Source organism: Vipera ursinii (genome assembly GCF_947247035.1).
Source record: "Vipera ursinii genome assembly, chromosome: Z".
Lineage (NCBI taxonomy): Eukaryota > Metazoa > Chordata > Lepidosauria > Squamata > Viperidae > Vipera > Vipera ursinii.
This window is the reverse complement of record NC_139517.1, coordinates 68755134-68772586: the sequence shown is the minus strand read 5'-3', so window position 1 is coordinate 68772586 and position 17453 is coordinate 68755134. Positions and strand designations below refer to the sequence as shown.

Sequence of the window (17453 nt, the reverse complement as noted above, 5' to 3'; positions counted from 1 at the left end):
GTGGTCTGCCACTCAAACACTGTTTGGACTTCATGGGGATTCGTTTGAATTCTGTTTATAAAAAGGTGGTAGCTGAAGAAATTTAGCTGTTTTAAAACAAAAGCACATTTTTCTAATTTAGTAAAAAGGTGATTTTCCCTCAGTCTACTCAAAACTTCCCATACATAGTGATTGTGCTTTAGTGCAGATCAGGATGCCATCTAGATAAAACATCACAAACCTGTCAGTCACATGAGAAAAAAACTGATTCATAAATCTCAAGAAGAGTGCTCTGCAATTAACAAGTCTTAATGATCTTACAGTGTATTTGAACTTACTATACCTGGTGTCAAATGCAGTTAAGAATTTGTGGCTCTCGTAAACTCTAATGAGACCGTGTCCATTGCTAAGATCCAACTAGATAAAAACATATGTGCTTTGCAATCTATCCAGCAAGTCCAATATTAATAGTCACTGTCACTGTCACAGATTTGAATGGTGCACATTTGAATGGTGATGCCTGGGTCTTGCTTCTTGGGGATGAAAAGGGTACGTTCTGAGGCTGGTGACTTCAAAGCTCTAATAAACCCCATCCTGCAATTTAGAACCCAAATACTGCTTTAAAATCGCTATTTTCTTAGCTGGCATGGGATACTGCCTCTTAGCAGGTATTTTAGCTCCTGAAACTAGGTCTATAGTATAGTCACAGTCTCTATGCAGGGGAAGGACTTCTTCCTCTCCAAATACAGCTGTGAAATCTGCATCCTTGCTTAGTAGTTTCAGATTTGCTTTCCTGGGGTTTACTGCTGACTAGAGAAAGGGGTTTCCCTTCTGGGCACTTTGATGAGAGGAAACCGGTAGATAAAGACATAATTTCTGTGCCCCAAACTAGCAAGAGGGTTTTGTAGGCTCCAATGCATGACTTCTTATCACTTATTTTACCAATAAGTACATTTTAAAAAATGGAATAAAATCTCTATAGTTTCCTTATAATACAGCTGCATTGCAACTTCAGAAACATAAAGAAATAGCTATCCATGAAGCACATACTTCTTAAAAACAGTTGGTTAATTTATATAGTTCATCTTTCTCTTGCCATAGTTTAGTGTTGCCATTATCACAATACACAATACCCATTTAAACTCAATAGGAGCTACCTATAAAGGAAGAAAATGATGATTGTATGACTGAGTTGATTCCTTTCTTCTTCTTCTCTCAACGAAGTATTTTAGGGCTTTATTTCCCATAAATTCCCATCCTGGCAGTCAGCACTCTCAGTACTTATATTTCAATAGCAATAGCAGCAGCTGTAAAATCACTTCCTTGGCAATATATTTCATTCCTCTGTATGTTTTCTGCTGGTAAACCTATTCAATGCTTTGTTACAATACAGTCATACTTAAGTTGTAAGTCACATCAGGTTTTGTAGCATCTGATTACTTCACCAGAATAACTTCAACCAAATAACATTAATAACGGCATAATGATGGTTATGTTTATTCTTCCTATTGGTATTTCTTGGACATTTGGACACCTTTGTAATCTGGCCTTTGAAAACAGTAATTTGCTAACAATATTCCTGGAAACTGTTGAGATCTTAAGAAACCAATTAAGGAAAGGTAATGTTCCACAGTGAGAATAAACTAGTCTTCCCTGACATATTACGCTCCAGATATGTGACAGAATAATTTTAAGGCTCCATGCTGTTGCAGATCATATGGCCTGTAATCTACATGTCTGAAATCACCAGTTTTCAAATCACCATGGTCAGATAAATTTATCTGAATTAAAATGGTCAGTATAGCCACTTCTATGGTGACTAAATAATACAACACAAGAATTATAAAATGCATTGCAGAATGAGCAAGTAGTTTGAGATGCTATATAGATTAAATGGGTATAGGAGTCATATGTCCCCACATTCACATGAATAGCTCGACTTGTCTTATGATGAGACAGTTATGGGGAATTTAGGAAAACAAATGGCTTTGCCTGACTTCTGGGAAAATGGGGAAAGGGTGTTTATTGTGTTGGCAACCCTTCTTACCAATTATTTTTCTATCACTGAAAACAGTCTCTATTTATTAGCATAATTCTAGCAGGCATTCTAGAAGAAACAACTACCATAAACAAAATTATCAGGAAAGGGGAATTTTTGAGTGAAAGCAACAAAAAAGCAGCAACCAAAAACATTTAAAACAGAACAACAAACTGCTGTCAATGGCAACATAAATAAATGAAGATCTTTTTCTAAAAAATAATGGAATGCCACTGGATTTGCCCCTGGATTTAAGTGGGCTAGTAAACACAGGATATATTTGAAATCTTTCAAAGAATTACCCATAACATATGGAGGTCCTCAGTGCAAATATGAAGGGATTGTTTGGGAAATAAGGAGCTAAAATAGCCTGAACTTAGGTTGTATTCTTCGCTGTTATTTCAACAAAGTTTCATCCAGTCCAATGAAAGCAAAATTGTAACAACAACCTTAAGTAGTCTGTGTCTTCTTCCATGCAATGCATTCTCCTTTTGAAGCCAAGGTAGTTATAACAAATATTTCCCAAGGACAAATCTGTTTTTCTAGATCAGAGGTACATATTAGTCTTCTAGGACAAAAGAGTACTTCTTAGCCTTTGGGTTATGCATGGTAGACACAATAAGTGGAATTAGCACTTAAGTTTCATTTGCATTTAATTAAACTTAAATATAATTAAGATATTTCCTTATTATATGCTTTTGTTACTGACATTTCAAAATTTAGTTTAGTAACAACGTTTGGTCATTATTCCCTGAGGGCTGTACCGTTATTTCTGAAGGATGTCTATGACCTAACCGTACCCCCACTTCAAGAAGAGCCTTGAAAGGTGTTCAATGGCTGTTATCTCTTCTATGAACTGTTAAAAATTATGAGATAAAATTTCAGTGGTTCAAAATCTGAACATCTTATGCTGTAGGCCAAATAGCTTTACTTTTCCTTTTAGAAATGCTTGTCATTTAGACCAAGTCTAAGAATTAATAATGCATAACAATGCATTAGGACAAATCTGGACAGTTATTAAAATCAGACAACAGTGAATTAAAATAAGACAGCTGTTTCAGTTTAACGAAGTGTTGAAACAGAATTAATACTAATGCTAATTATATGTAGCCTAGTCTTGAATATGTCTAAAAGATTCTTCAGTCATCTTAATTAGAAATCTTAAATCAGATACACTGTCAGTGGGCTGAAACTTAAATTGAAAAATTGACAGCATTTTAAAAGTAACAGAAACTGCATTCTAGGACAGCTTTTAAAAGAACAATTAATTTCAAGAAGAAAGTTTTCAAACTACCTTTCTACTTGTAAGCACCACAAGTAACATTTCTATTTCTTTCCTTCTCCTGAAAAAAGATTTACTATGTTTATCAATTTATATTTGAGAAATTTATATTCTCAATTACAATATAAAGATTTAACAGGAGAAAAAGTTAAATTATTCTGTTCTTTAGCTGTTAGTATGAACATTTTAATAGGCAAAACAAAATATAAAACTTTGGTATTGGAATGCACTCCAAGGACAGAAATCTTGATTAATGGAAACCAGTAATATTACAAGTCACTTCTTCCTGGACATCATTCAAAAAAGCAGAACATTCACAAAAACAGTTATAGTTAGTCATAATCAGTAAACACAAATTATGTACTGGCCATGATGCTCATATCAAATTTACTAAATAAAGAAGATCCAAACATGTGCAACTATTTTATAAGGCACATTGGGATCACAATGGCTGATATAGGATCATCCTATTGCCAAACATACAAAAGCCATCAGAATAAGAGAACAAAGAGTCAAATAAACAGGAGCAAGAGAGCCAGTCTAGTGATTAAGTACGAGGCTAGACATGAGGATACTGAGTTCTAGTTCTGCTTTAGTGATGTAAGCCAGGTAGGTGATTTTAAGCCATGCTCTCTCAGCCCAGCCCAGAATGGTTGTTGTTGTGAGGAAAAGAGGCAGACGAAGAAGAATTTGGTGTTTGCTGCTTTGTTTTTAAAAATAATAAAAATATGACATAAGTAAATAAAAAAGTGGGAAATATTAACAAGGGGATGAGAGTTTTTCCATCAGGAGATTCTGAAGTTTTTTCCCCCCACTCCATTAGTTGCTACATGATTGTCTAACATTTGCAACATTTGGATGTCAAGTTGGAGAGAGATGGAAGTCTGAACGTTTCAGTGAAAGAAAAATACGGATTTTCTAACAAGTTTACATCATTTTTATAACTCATCTCTATACTGAAAAAAAGTTTGTGTTATGGTAGAAGATTTTTATAAGAGTAATTGCAGTTGAGCAACTGAATATATTTCTGAAATTAATAAAGAAAATGTGACTCAAATTAAAAGATGGAGATATAGGACAATTAGATCTAGTTTAAGCACCAGGTTCCAATGTATTAATAGTGGAAAATATTTATTTATTTATTTATTTATTTATTTATTTATTTATTTATTTATTTATTTATTTATTTGATTTGATTTGATTTGATTTGATTTGTATACCGCCCTTCTCCCTAAGGACTCAGGGCGGTGAACAGTGACATAAATAACAGAATGCACAAATACAGATATTGAAAACAAATTAAACCCTAATTTTGCCCAAATGCAGAAGATAGTTATCTTAAAACAATAATTAAAACAGAACCCGTTTGACCAGACCGGACTGATTGTGCTCCTAATTGTCCAGCATGATGTAGACATGTACAAAATATTATTTCAACATTTTAAAGGGCATTCATTTCAGACAGCAATTCCAAGCTAGAAGTTACTACAACTATAAAGTGTACACAATTTAAAGTAAATCTCCCGATACCTGAACAGACATTGCTGTGGTATTTACTCTTACTTCACTTAAATGGGACTTCTCAGTATTTACTGACTGACATTTTATAGCTTACAAAGCAATCTGCCTTTCTTTTCTGGTCCTCTTCATCTACCAATGCAATACCAAACAGCTGACTACCCTGTTTCTAAAAAAGGACTGTGCTGCAAGCAGCATCCTGACAATTTAATAATTTGTCAAAGTGATCTAAACAGTTATTATGAAGCACATATTTTGGGATTCAGAGGTAAAGGTCACCTACTTACTCACAAAGCAAAGAAAAAATGGATTTGTTGACACTAAAAATCAGGGCAATTAAAAAAAATTAATATAGTACTTTACAAGCATTAACTGCAAAAATAGAAATCCTACTGCTATTCCTGAAATATCAGCAACTATTCAAAATATTTCTCCTTCACTTATGTTCTAGATTTAATGATCTAAAGTAGAAGTGATTCTTTAATTTCATATAGTAGAAATTATCACTCCTCTTCCTTTTGCCTAAGATCAATTGGCATGTCTTTGTGTGTGCATATAAAAAAGGACATATATAATGTGAATTCTTCATACATTTATCAAATCCATCCTGTAGTTCTACAAGCTCATCATGTAGGTCCAGGTACACTAGAGTGATGTACCATTTCCATGTTATTGGCAAGAAAATTGTGCAGACATGTCAAAAAAATAATTAGGAGACAAGCTCAACTGAAAGCAACTTTATATTTACATTAGATCAGTCAGAACTACAAACCTTTGTCCTTTGTCCTTTCTTTTTTCCAGAGGAAATGTCAGAGACTTCTCCCTCTGGCAAGAATTAGTAGCAAATTATACTAAAGTTTACTTTAAAACATATTTCAGAAAAAAGAATCTTAAAACAGTTGAGGGGATGAACAGCATCAACAAAATGGAAAAATGCACTTCATCAATTAATATATTATTTATATCTTAGTCATGAAAAACAATGATCATATTCATTAAAAACTGACAGTGGCAAGCTATCAAGGAAATTTCAGCTGCCTTTCAACAAAATGTAGACATATGTTCTTCAATACTCATGTTCTGCTCTAAATTATAAAAATGTTATTTTAAGATAAGATATAAACCCAAAAGTTTAAGGTATTTAAAAATCAGCAATCAATAGACTATTTCAAAATTAATGTGTTTTAGTTCTTTTTTCCATTTTTAAAATGTTAACTATTTAGATTGCTTTAATATATTTAAAGTAGCTATGTACAAAATTCATTTAAGTTACAAAGTTTAAAATGTGCTATCTCTTTAAGACTTAACTGAAGACCTTCTATTTCAGTTTTTCCACCTTCATTTAGCAAGCCTGCTATTTTTAAGATGAGACCATTTTTTAAATGTAGAAGGTTATGACCTACAGTAACACTATTTGTCTTTTTCTTTATGCCACAAAATTCCAAGTCTTTTTTGGCTGGGAGCGCCCTGTTATTTACAATGTATTATTATTGTAAAGTTACCATCTTTTGCCAAATGTTCCATTCAATGCTTACTATACTTAATTATAGTGTGAAAAGAGCGGGAATGGTTCAGTTAGTCAGCCCTCTAGCGATTGGTCAAAAGAAGAGTATACCTGTATTATATTATACCAAGACTTCTTGATAACATAAAAGAACCCCATAGTGGAATTGTGGTTAAGGGTAAAATACTCCAAATTTTATGATTGCCTTTGTTACTTTATCTCAGATTTCTACCCTGATAGTTGGGAATTGTGATAGTTGAAGTACAACTTGATAGAATAGTAACAGATTGAGGAAAATTTTCTTCATACAAACTAACAATTCCTATTTGAAATTCCTATTTGATAGCTGTGGCCAATGTGATTTTTGCACAACTTTGACCTGTACATCAGTTTTGCACCTTCATAGACTGGGGGACTCTGTTCACTGTCACTCACACTTATCCTATCTCCTGATTGTACCACTGCATTATACTGTATATATCCTTGAGGACCATTCAAAAGGTTCAGTGCAGTAGTACAGGTTGTTATGAATATTTCTCGTTATGGCCTTGTAACATCTGTGCTTTACAAGCTGCACTGATCCCAGTGTGCTTCTAGATATAATTCAAGGTATTGGTAATTACCTGTAATGCCCTAAATGGCATATGATTGGCTTAAATGCAAGACTGACTACTTTCCCACACACTTAGTTAGGGAAGGCACATTCTGGGTTCCTTCACCAAAGCATGTCATCTTCTAGGACCTAGAAGGCAGATAGTCCCTGCCTTCTGAAACAATCTTCCTGGTGACTTATGACATATATGCTAAGTGTGCTAAACCAATGCAATGTTTACATAGCATTACCTCCATGTGTGTGAAGAGTACAGAGATTCTTCCCCCTCCTCGTCACAGAACGTGTTACAGCTCTTGTGCACGCACACACGCACACACACCCCTGCAAACCCACCTCCCGTTTGCTTCCTCCCCCAGACAGGCCATCCTCCATAGTTCACTACAAGCCATAGGCCTCCAGAGACGTCGATTCACACTTCATTCTCCGAAATCATCTGAATCAGCAGTAGAAAGGCAGGCGGGCGGGGTGGGGAAGAGACGAAGATAATGTAACAACATTAGAAAGCGGGAAGGGAGGAGATAGGAGACCTACAATGGGTTAGCAAGATGATCGATCATTGGGAGGGGGAGGGGGGAGCAAACTTGGTGAAGAAAGCAAAAATCAGTTAGATGCGTTTTTCCCAGTGGAGCCTCCGCACTATGAGGGCCCTACAGGAGCAAGGGTGAGGGCTGAAGGATACTAGAGCCATTTGGCTTCAATCTAAAAGGCCTTTAGGAAGATAGTTAAGACCTGGCTCTTTCTCCAGGCCCTGAGATTAGGATAAGAACCCAAATGCTAAATATTTTGGTTCTGATTGCACATTATTGCATTTTATATTATTTTGTATGTATTGATTATATTTTTTTCTTTTTCTTTTATTTTGTACACCTAAAGAACATGTGGTCTCAACTGATCAGGTTAATAGCAATTATTTGGATTTGGTGCAATTTATTTCAAAGGCATTCTTGTGTAAGCTGCATTGCAATAATCTATTTTGGTGGTGATCAATATAAAGATTAATGATGCTAGATCTGTCCTATGTAGAAAGATGGACATTACTAAATCATGAACAGCTGAAATAAGATATCCATCACTTATGCACATTTGAGCATTCATAGACTGGATAGCATTGAGAAGCACCTCAAGCTGTCAATCTGCTTGTTAAGGATAAGGGCTTTCCCCAGAATAGGAAAATAATCCTTCAAAAGATAAGGTAAAGGTAAAGGTTCCCCCGCACATGTGTGCTAGTCGTTTCCGACTCTAGGGGCCAGTGCTCATCTCCGTTTCAAAGCCGAAGAGCCAGCGCTTGTCCAAGGACATCTCCGTGGTCATGTGGCCGGCATGACTGGACGCCAAAGGCGCACGGAACGCTGTTACCTTCCCACTGTAGTGGTCCCTATTTTTTTACTTGCATTTTTACGTGCTTTCGAACTGCTAGGTTGGCAGAAGCTGGAATTAATAACAGGCGCTCACTCTGTTACGCGGCACTTGGGATTTGACCCGCCAAACTGCCGACCTTCTGATCAACAAGCTCAGCGTCCTAACCCACTGAGCCACCGATAGTCATCAGCAAAAACAATATGCTCAATCTTGTCTTGATTCAATTTTAGTTTGCTATGCCTCATCCAAGCAAAAATCTAGTTCAAAGAGTAACTTTGTATCCATAAAATTCCTAGCTAAAAAAACTTATTTACTAACAATATATTATTCCTTTTATTCAGATTGACCTAATGAATAAATCAAAATATTTTTTTAGAAAAGCTACTTCTATATCCATCAGTAGTTAAATTTGCTTTTGTAATTTAAGTATCTTTAATAATTTGTATATTATAATTTATTTTTTAAATTATCCCAATTATAATATTTGCATCTTTGTGTAAAATGAAAGGGAGAGGAAGAATTGCAAAAAAAAATGACCAGGGAATTGGGTGTGGAAAATACAAATGAGAAATATACATAATCTATACTAGAAAAAAACCTTGATGTGAATCAATAAGAATCATAGCCTAGCAAAGTCCTACATGCAAGCAATAATACATGTAGTTCAGAATGCAAATTTGTTGGTATGGTCTACCCAAAATCACTCTTATATTCAAGAATCTGCCACCTGGTTGATACCTGCATGCTCATTTGGACATTCACTAAGAATGGTCACACAGCAAAATCTTCTTGATTCCATACAGCACATAGTTTCACTGAAAACTATTTTTTTACCAAAACATCAGTTTAATTAAGATACAATAGATCAAAGCAAAACACAAATAATACATATTTCCAGGGTGCAATCTTTAGCACCTAGCTTGAGGCCTGTTTGCTTTAATATATATTCAGAGTCCTCTATGCACAGCTTTGAACAGCCACATCAGTTGAAGGACTTGTATATACCTGCATCCTTTTGCCTAAACAGAGCTATCTCCTTCACTGTAATAACTGAACAAATCAACCCCCCCCAAAAAAGTATACATACATGTACACAAGATAAATACATAAAAATATGTATTTTTGTGTACTGTATATTATACAATGATGTATATTTCAGAAGGTTAAACATACTCCTGCAACAAAATCAAAGAATCTTATATCATTTAAATATGAGTCCATTTATTATTGCATGAACATTTGTAGATCACAAAATACTTGTTTCTTACAGCTGAACTCCATGAACTTTGTAATTCACAAAGGTTTATTGCCACCCATCCCCAATCTGGGTTTATACCAGATGGTTAGACTAGTCAATGTGTCTGTAATTAAGAATTCTAAATGCTGAATTGAACTGATAAGCAGGATATTCAGACTGAACACTTTGCCTAGTTGATATAAATTAGTTATTTTTAAGATCTTTGTGATAGTAATAGAATATGCCACATATGGAATGATAAGAGATATCATATGTGTCATGATAATGGATAAACAAAACTGATTGCATACTGTCTACAGATAACTTGCAACATTTGCATAATGGATTTTACACACATGACATCATGTCTTCTACTGAATCCCTATACTTTGTGAAGGAAAGAAAATGTTGGTTTGTCTTTATCCACATGGGATGCACTTGTAGGTACATCAGCCAAAAAACAAATCACAATCAGTTCTGTGATAATAAAAATGACTAGACTACCTGCTTGTCACAGCGTACCTACTCAATGAGGAATATTTTACCAACTTTTACAAACTCAAAACTATTTTTCATTCCATAATATTAGTTTAATTTAAAATAATTATTTTTCAAACTATGAAGCAGCTGAACAAAAATTACGTTCACTGAAACAGAAACCCATACGATATATGTATGGATTTGAAAATACAGCTTGTAAAGGCCTCTCATTAAAGTTACAATCAGAATACCTGAGATTTCTAAGCAAAAATCTTTGTCATAAATCTCCTTATTTGGGCCAAACCCAAACAGAAATGAGAAAACTTACTTTGTTTCCTCCTGTTACAAACTGCTTACAGTGTGATCTCACAAATTGAGGGTGAACAGCAACAATCTGAATATAATGGAGAAAAAAATTAAATACATTTGTATTGCAATGTTAGGATTACAGTGGTCCCTTGTTAATGAGTTGCTGAACAAGTAGTACTTATGACCAATCCTCAAAGTTCCACATTGCAGCATCCCAGCAGTCATGTAATCATGATCTGGGCACTTGGTGTGCAATTACAATATCACAGCAACCTGCAGTCATATGATTGCCATTTATGTTCTTCACTACTAGCATCTGACAGCAAAGTCAATGGGGAATCCAGCAAGAGGTCCTAAATGGCAACCATGTGATGTTATACTTAAAGACATCACAGGAATTGCTTAATGGTGACAATTGAAATTTCCAAAAATGCTGTTGCCAAGCGATGCAATCATTGACCTTGTGCTTTATAATAACATTGCTTAGCAACTGAAATTCTAATCCCAACAGCTGTCCTAAAACTGACTACCTATATCTGTTATTTCTCTACAAAGAAAAAGTAAACATTAATTCATATAGAATGATATAGAGTAATATTAACTAAAATCATTTTTTAACTTAAAATCAATACTACTTTCTTTTGATCCTGTCAATTTTCTTTGTCCTCCTGATAGTATTTTCCACCTTTTGGAAGTATAATTCTGGCTAACTGTACTAAGGTCAAGAACCTCAACCTGTAGAAAGATGGTAACCAACTGAACTAGAGTTTCTACAACTGGATTACATCCTATTGTAGCGAAAGACCCTACACAACATCACACATACTATAATGTATCTCTGATTTGATAATGGATATCTATGAAATAGTATAAATCACAAAAGATCATTAGGTAACTGTTAATTTAACAAGTCAAGATAGCCGTTTGTTAGTTATTCCTATTCTTATCAGAATAAGTGCAACTATTTTTGAACATAACTTTATTATACTGTTGATAATAAAATAAGATATTTAAATAAAATTAAGAATAATCACATAAAGAATAAAATAAAATAAAATAAATTACTTACTTTAATTGGGCAATCAAATGTTTCGTGGAATTCTTCTCCTGTGTACAATCCAAATACCTGAACCTGAAATAATGTATTTTAAATATTGTATTGATTTATCTGTTATTTAATTGAAAAGGTCAAAAGAATTATCAAATATATCCAGTTATACTTTAAAAAAGCGAACGGCAGCAGTATTTTTAACCATTTGAAGTTATTTAATTGTTTATTATTAAACATATTAAGCAATAGTACCTTTAAAGCTGTAAACTGCATGAACCAAATAATGTGATGAATCTCCTCTTTTGACATGGTGCTTTTGATCAAGTAAAAAGACTGTATTGCTGTTTTTACTATCTTTGCTCTCTTTCCTCGTAGTCTTTACCATACCAAACCCCTTTTATTCCTTCAGGCTTATGGGTTAGCTGGCTTTTAATTGCTGATGTTGTGATATAGAACAGAATACTTTATTGGACAAGTGTGGTTAAACACACCAGGAATTTGTGTCTGGTGCATAAGCTCTCAGTGTACATGCAAAACAACAAAGTAATAATTTTTGCAATTGTCTATGGCTTCACAGGGGACGCGGTGGCTCAGTGGGTTAGGACGCTGAGCTTGTCGATCAGAAGGTTGGCAGTTTGGCGGGTCGAATCCCGAGTGCCGCGTAACAGAGTGAGCGCCTGTTACTCGTCCCAGCTTCTGCCAACCTAGCAGTTCGAAAGCACATAAAAATTGCAAGTAGAAAAATAGGGACCACTCCGGTGGGAAGGTAACAGCGTTCCGTGTGCCTTTGGACACGACGTCCTTGGATAAGTGCTGGCTCTTCGGCTTTGAAACGGAGATGAGCACCGGCCCCTAGAGTCGGAAACAACTAGCACGCGTGTGCGGGGGAACCTTTACCTTTACCTTTATGGCTTCACATGTAATGTACCTAAATTTGAAGCTTAATACTGTTAAAATAGGTTTACCTAGGTACAATGAGCCTGTTGTTTAATTTGATAAGAACCTGCCAAAGAATTCAATAATAAATAAGCTTAGGCCACTTCAATCAGTCAGACCTTGAGAAGCAGTATCAAATATACGCAATATACCAGCAATATTATTTCCTGGAAAGGCATCTGAATAGATTATAGCAGAGTTTTATCACCCCAAATTACTATTAGTGGAGACTGCTGCACACTTAAAAATAAACAAATAAAGACATTCTAATAACTGAAGAAATCAATTCTCAAAATCACTAAAATGTCACAGCTCCCTTTGTTCCAGGCAAACATGGGTAATTGTTGGCTGTGCAAAAAAAAAATGATGTATGTCTCCAGTTGAGAAAGAAGGTGCCACATTTTAAAAAAGAAACAGGGTGTGTGCATGTGTTATTGATTTCACATTTCTTTAATGCTGTAGTAGTTCACTGACTATAAAGCCTGATAAATGGTGACTGCTTATCAAAATATTCCAGAAGTAGCAAACATAAAAGTTTTAAAATATATATGGATGAAAAACTACCAGTCCATAGAAATTTTGCACATAGGAATCCAATTTTCTGGATTTATACCAAAGAAGCATTAAGACACATTCTTACAGGAACATCAGACTAGTCAGTGAACTATAACTGGCACTACGGCAATAATTGCATTGACATGTGCCTCTGCCATAGCTGTTAATCAGCTTAATACCAGTAACAGTATTGACATTTTTTGTAATTACTTTTCCAAAAGTAGATTTGAACCAAATATATTTGACTTTAATGATGAGTTTTCTGAAGTGTGTTTGGTAGTAAGGCAGATGAGGCAAGGTAATGTTATTATAGAATTTCACTGTACACAGATCTTCCAATGGCCTGGAAAAATAACACTGAAGGACCTTTATAGGCAAACGGAAAAAAGAAATGATGTACCTTGCCATCTTCAGAACATACACCCATGTGCTCACCACTTTCATCAAGGCTAATCTGATTGATCTTGACTGGGCTCTGTTGAAAGTTAATAATCAGAAAAGAAAAATAAATTAAGAATGAAGTATCACCTAGAATTAGCGAATTATTTCAGATTCCCATTCAAGATAAAACCTTACCTGCTACGTCCTCAACTCATCAAGTTCAGTCCTGTCCATTAATTATGTATAATAATTTACTAGAATTTGATATAAAAATAGAGGCTCAGCCTGGTTTTTTTTATCTGGCAGTATATCCAGAAATAAAATCATATGCATCAAAAAGGACTGGGCAGTCCTACTATTCCTACTGTACAATACCTATAAATCTTTCCTATCTTCACAAAACATTTTTAATCTATCTACCAAGTATCTCTTACTTATAATTTAAGTATAATTTAATAATGATATATTCACTGTACTTCTAGCACTCTGCACATTGGAGGAATGACTAGCAACTGTAACCCAACTTACCCGTTATTACATGTAGTGGTTATATAGAAAAGAAAAGAAGAGAAAAACTCAAATATTTGGTCATCATGGATCAGAGACATATAGAAAACATAAATACTCCTCAGGAGATATATAGTATACTGCAACTAATTCATTTTTAAATCACAAAGAAATCCAAACTAACTTTGAAAATATAAATCAATCTATTTCCAAGTTTATAACAAAAAAATTCCCAGAAAAAACAACAGAGAAGCAGATAAATGGATACAAAACTGAGAATAGAGATTTAAAGATGGAACTTAACAAAACAAGGAAACATGGTTTAATCCTAGTGGAAAAAAATTCACAAGAATTGGAAAAAACAACTTATCCCTTAAGACTATAAAATAAATCTGAGGACAAGAAAACAGACTGGATAAAATGGACTGTAGAGATGTCAGGAACATAGGAGAGAAATGAAATGATAAGAGAAGCAGAGAAAGAAAAAGATTTCCAACAAACATGGAAAGGCAAAAGCCCCGTACAAACACACTTCACCTGATTTGCTTTTTATATCTACAGTAACACTTATGAACATATGGAAAGAGCTTTCAACTCAGCAAAATACATTGATCAAGAAAGATACTGGGCAAAGGAAAAAGACTAAAGTGGAAATCAAGAAAATAGATGATGGGACATATCAGAGAGAATACTTAAAAAAGAAAAATTTGTTTGAATATGGTTAAAGAAATAGAAAAATTTTGAATATATATGTCGTTCTAAGAGGGATGAATCCCTTAAATAATACAGTATGCTTTTCCCCCTTTTTTATTCTATTTCTTGATATAAATAACATAAAAAAGTTGAAATGGCTTAGATAAAGGAAATGTTTTAGATATTTAAATGTGATTGAATTTAAGAAAATTATAATGGATAAAAAAAAGAAAAAGATGTTTTGAATAAGAGTTAAAGGACCAGATGACTAGATGTATTAAATGGAATATTCAAAAACTAAACATATTTTTAATTATGGTTAAAAAATAAGAAATCTTGGAAACAAATATATATTAGCTTAGAAGGGATATTTATTTTTAATAGTATGTTATTTTTTATGTTTCTTTACTCTTGCTTTCCTTTTTTTAAACTGTTTTATCTACTCCTTAAGAAATGGAAAAGTGTCTAAAAATAGACTTAAATTTTTAAATGTAATTAATTTTTGAGAAAATTTTAACCAGTAAGAATACTTTGAATTTTGTGGGAGAAACAAATTTAAATAAGGACTGTAACCAGAATGATTGGATCAAAAAGAAATATTACATTGATGTGATTATTTTTTTTAGGAATATTGGGGAAATATATATTTAATTATTATCTATCAAAACAATAAGAATTGTATTAACTCAATGTTTGCAAAAGAGGACATTTTGGAGAAAAGAGGAAATCAACTAAAACCTTTATGTGCATTATGGACTATAGAAATCAATTGTGATTGTTTTACAAATGCAAACCCAGACAACACACTGTTCACCAATTATTAAATGATTTGTTTTAAAAAACCAATAAAATATATTACCAAAAAAGTGAAACCAAGTCTGAATTTCAAACTAAAATTACCCAGTTATAAAGTATAATGTCCCACCCACAAAACTATGCAATCAACTACGTTCTCCAATATTTTCATTTGGTGGGCTTTTTTATACAACACCCAGAACCTGATCATGGGAGCAGTAGATGACCTTGGTTCCCATGGGATTGAAGATTATTTTGACTAGCGAAGCACCTGGGAAAGCCCCCCTCCCTCTGTTCTATGTGGCAACCTAGAATGAGGAGAAAAATGGCTGCAGCCAGCTTCATTGTGGAGTTGACAGTCGCACCCCCCCCTTAAAGGAAAGAATCTCCTGTAGGGGAAACAAAAAGCACATTAGGTATTTCCTCAAGGCTTATGGGGATGCTTGTTGTAACATTTCTGTATTAACCTTTCTGCTTTCTTCTCTGTATATTTCCCCCACGTAGCTTCTGACAGTGGATAGCCTTTCCACTAAATGAGGCATTGTAATTTCCCCTTGTACAGTCTAGAATCAAGAATTTGTTTTATCTCATAATTTATTACTATTTTATCATAAATATACTTACTCAAGTGTTGAAAACATTCATAAACAATATGAGAATATAAATTAGGTTCATAAATATTAAATAATAGCATACAAGTCTGCCTTTTTTTCTTCTTACTTTATCTTCATGGAGATGGAAGGCATTTTTTCCATTTCATGATGAGTATCTATGTCAAGCAGGAACTATTATTCTCCACTGATCACTACTGTAGTTGCAAAGTTATTTCTCATGCAGGCTTGTTTGACTTTAATATTTGACTTTAATAAGAGCAGAAAAAGTTTAGGAAAAATTGTTTGGGGTTTTTTTTTGGCAGAAGACTGTTAAGTAACATAATTTTTTCTGCCAAATCCTGCTAAATTTCTGCCATTTTCAAAATGCAGCCTTTGTGATAGTCAGTTACCTTATGTAAACTGTTTGAAATAAACATACTTAGTATGGATTATGTCAGCTCTTCAATTACAGATAAATTCATGGCCAAAGAACCCCTTTTAACTATATGGCAACTTCTCCCTTGATGCTCATCAGCATCTCACCTTATAAGTTCAGTCCCTGAACAGTGAACCTGAAAAATCAATCTGCTAATGTATAACCTGTAAAACTCTTCTGATAACAAATAAATAATTGATTCTTTCACTGCTACATCCCAATGGATGGAAGGGAGAATGAATAATATCCATTTAGTCTAGAGTAAACTCCAATTCCAGGAAAGAAGCAATATTATTGAGCCAGAAAACTAAACATTTTTTTAAAAAAATTCCTGTACAATTTATACTTTCTAGCCATGGCTAACAGCCAAAGACTTCAGTTCAGGGGAGTCATGCTTATTTTATATTCCAAGTATTATTTTTTCAAGTATTATTTTTCAAATTAATGCCAGTATAAGTTATGCACAATATGCTATATGTCCCAATAGGTTTGTTTAAAGCAATCCTATTAGGATATATATTTGGCTGTACAGTACAGCTTTTCTCTATAGAGCTTGGATTCTGTACCTTTAAGACAAGGTTTATTAATTTAGTGAAGAATGTGATGCCAAACAAAATGTTAGTGTGCTCATCTGGCATACCAAAATGGTTACACTGTATTTATTTATGAATTTACATTTTTATTCTTATTGGAGTTTTATCCTCCATTCTCTTACAACCCTCAACAATGTAGAAACATAAAATGTTCACCGTATTATAACAGGTGATATATAACAGCAATTAAAATCACAATAATGTAACTTTAACTTCTAAGGAAGATGAACAATTCCTATTGAACTATTAGCAATTAAAGACAGTCTCCTGAAGAACTGTTTTAACTTGCTTCTGTAAAGCCAAAAGTATTGGAGAAGGCTGTTTCACAATATAGTGGCCATAACCAAAGAACTTTCCAGTTTTACTACTCTCTGTAGTGGAGAATTGCAAGTGCATTCCTCCAAGATATTTGTATTAGACATATGAATTCTGGTTGAAAAACATATCTTGATGTCAAGTCACAAAAGTTTTATAAGATAAAATCACACTTTAAATTTAATCTGTAAATCTACTGGCCAACAATGCAAGTCCCAATGCATTTTGACTATCCCTCTGAGTTATTTTAACCAGCCACAATTTCTCCCAGTTTAAATA

At 33.9% G+C, this 17453-nt stretch overlaps 1 protein-coding gene across 1 annotated transcript in view; it reads right to left on the bottom strand.

Annotated features, from left to right (window-relative positions):
* The window catches only part of VPS41 (VPS41 subunit of HOPS complex), a 168599-nt gene that overhangs the window by 78747 nt on the left and 72399 nt on the right, over nucleotides 1–17453 (bottom strand). Inside the window, exons 5-7 of the mRNA XM_083378279.1 lie at nucleotides 13262–13336; nucleotides 11389–11451; nucleotides 10339–10404 (exon numbers count right to left, since the gene is read on the bottom strand). Coding sequence (XP_083234405.1) covers nucleotides 10339–10404; nucleotides 11389–11451; nucleotides 13262–13336 — 204 coding nt within the window. The remainder of the gene's footprint in view (nucleotides 1–10338; nucleotides 10405–11388; nucleotides 11452–13261; nucleotides 13337–17453) is intronic.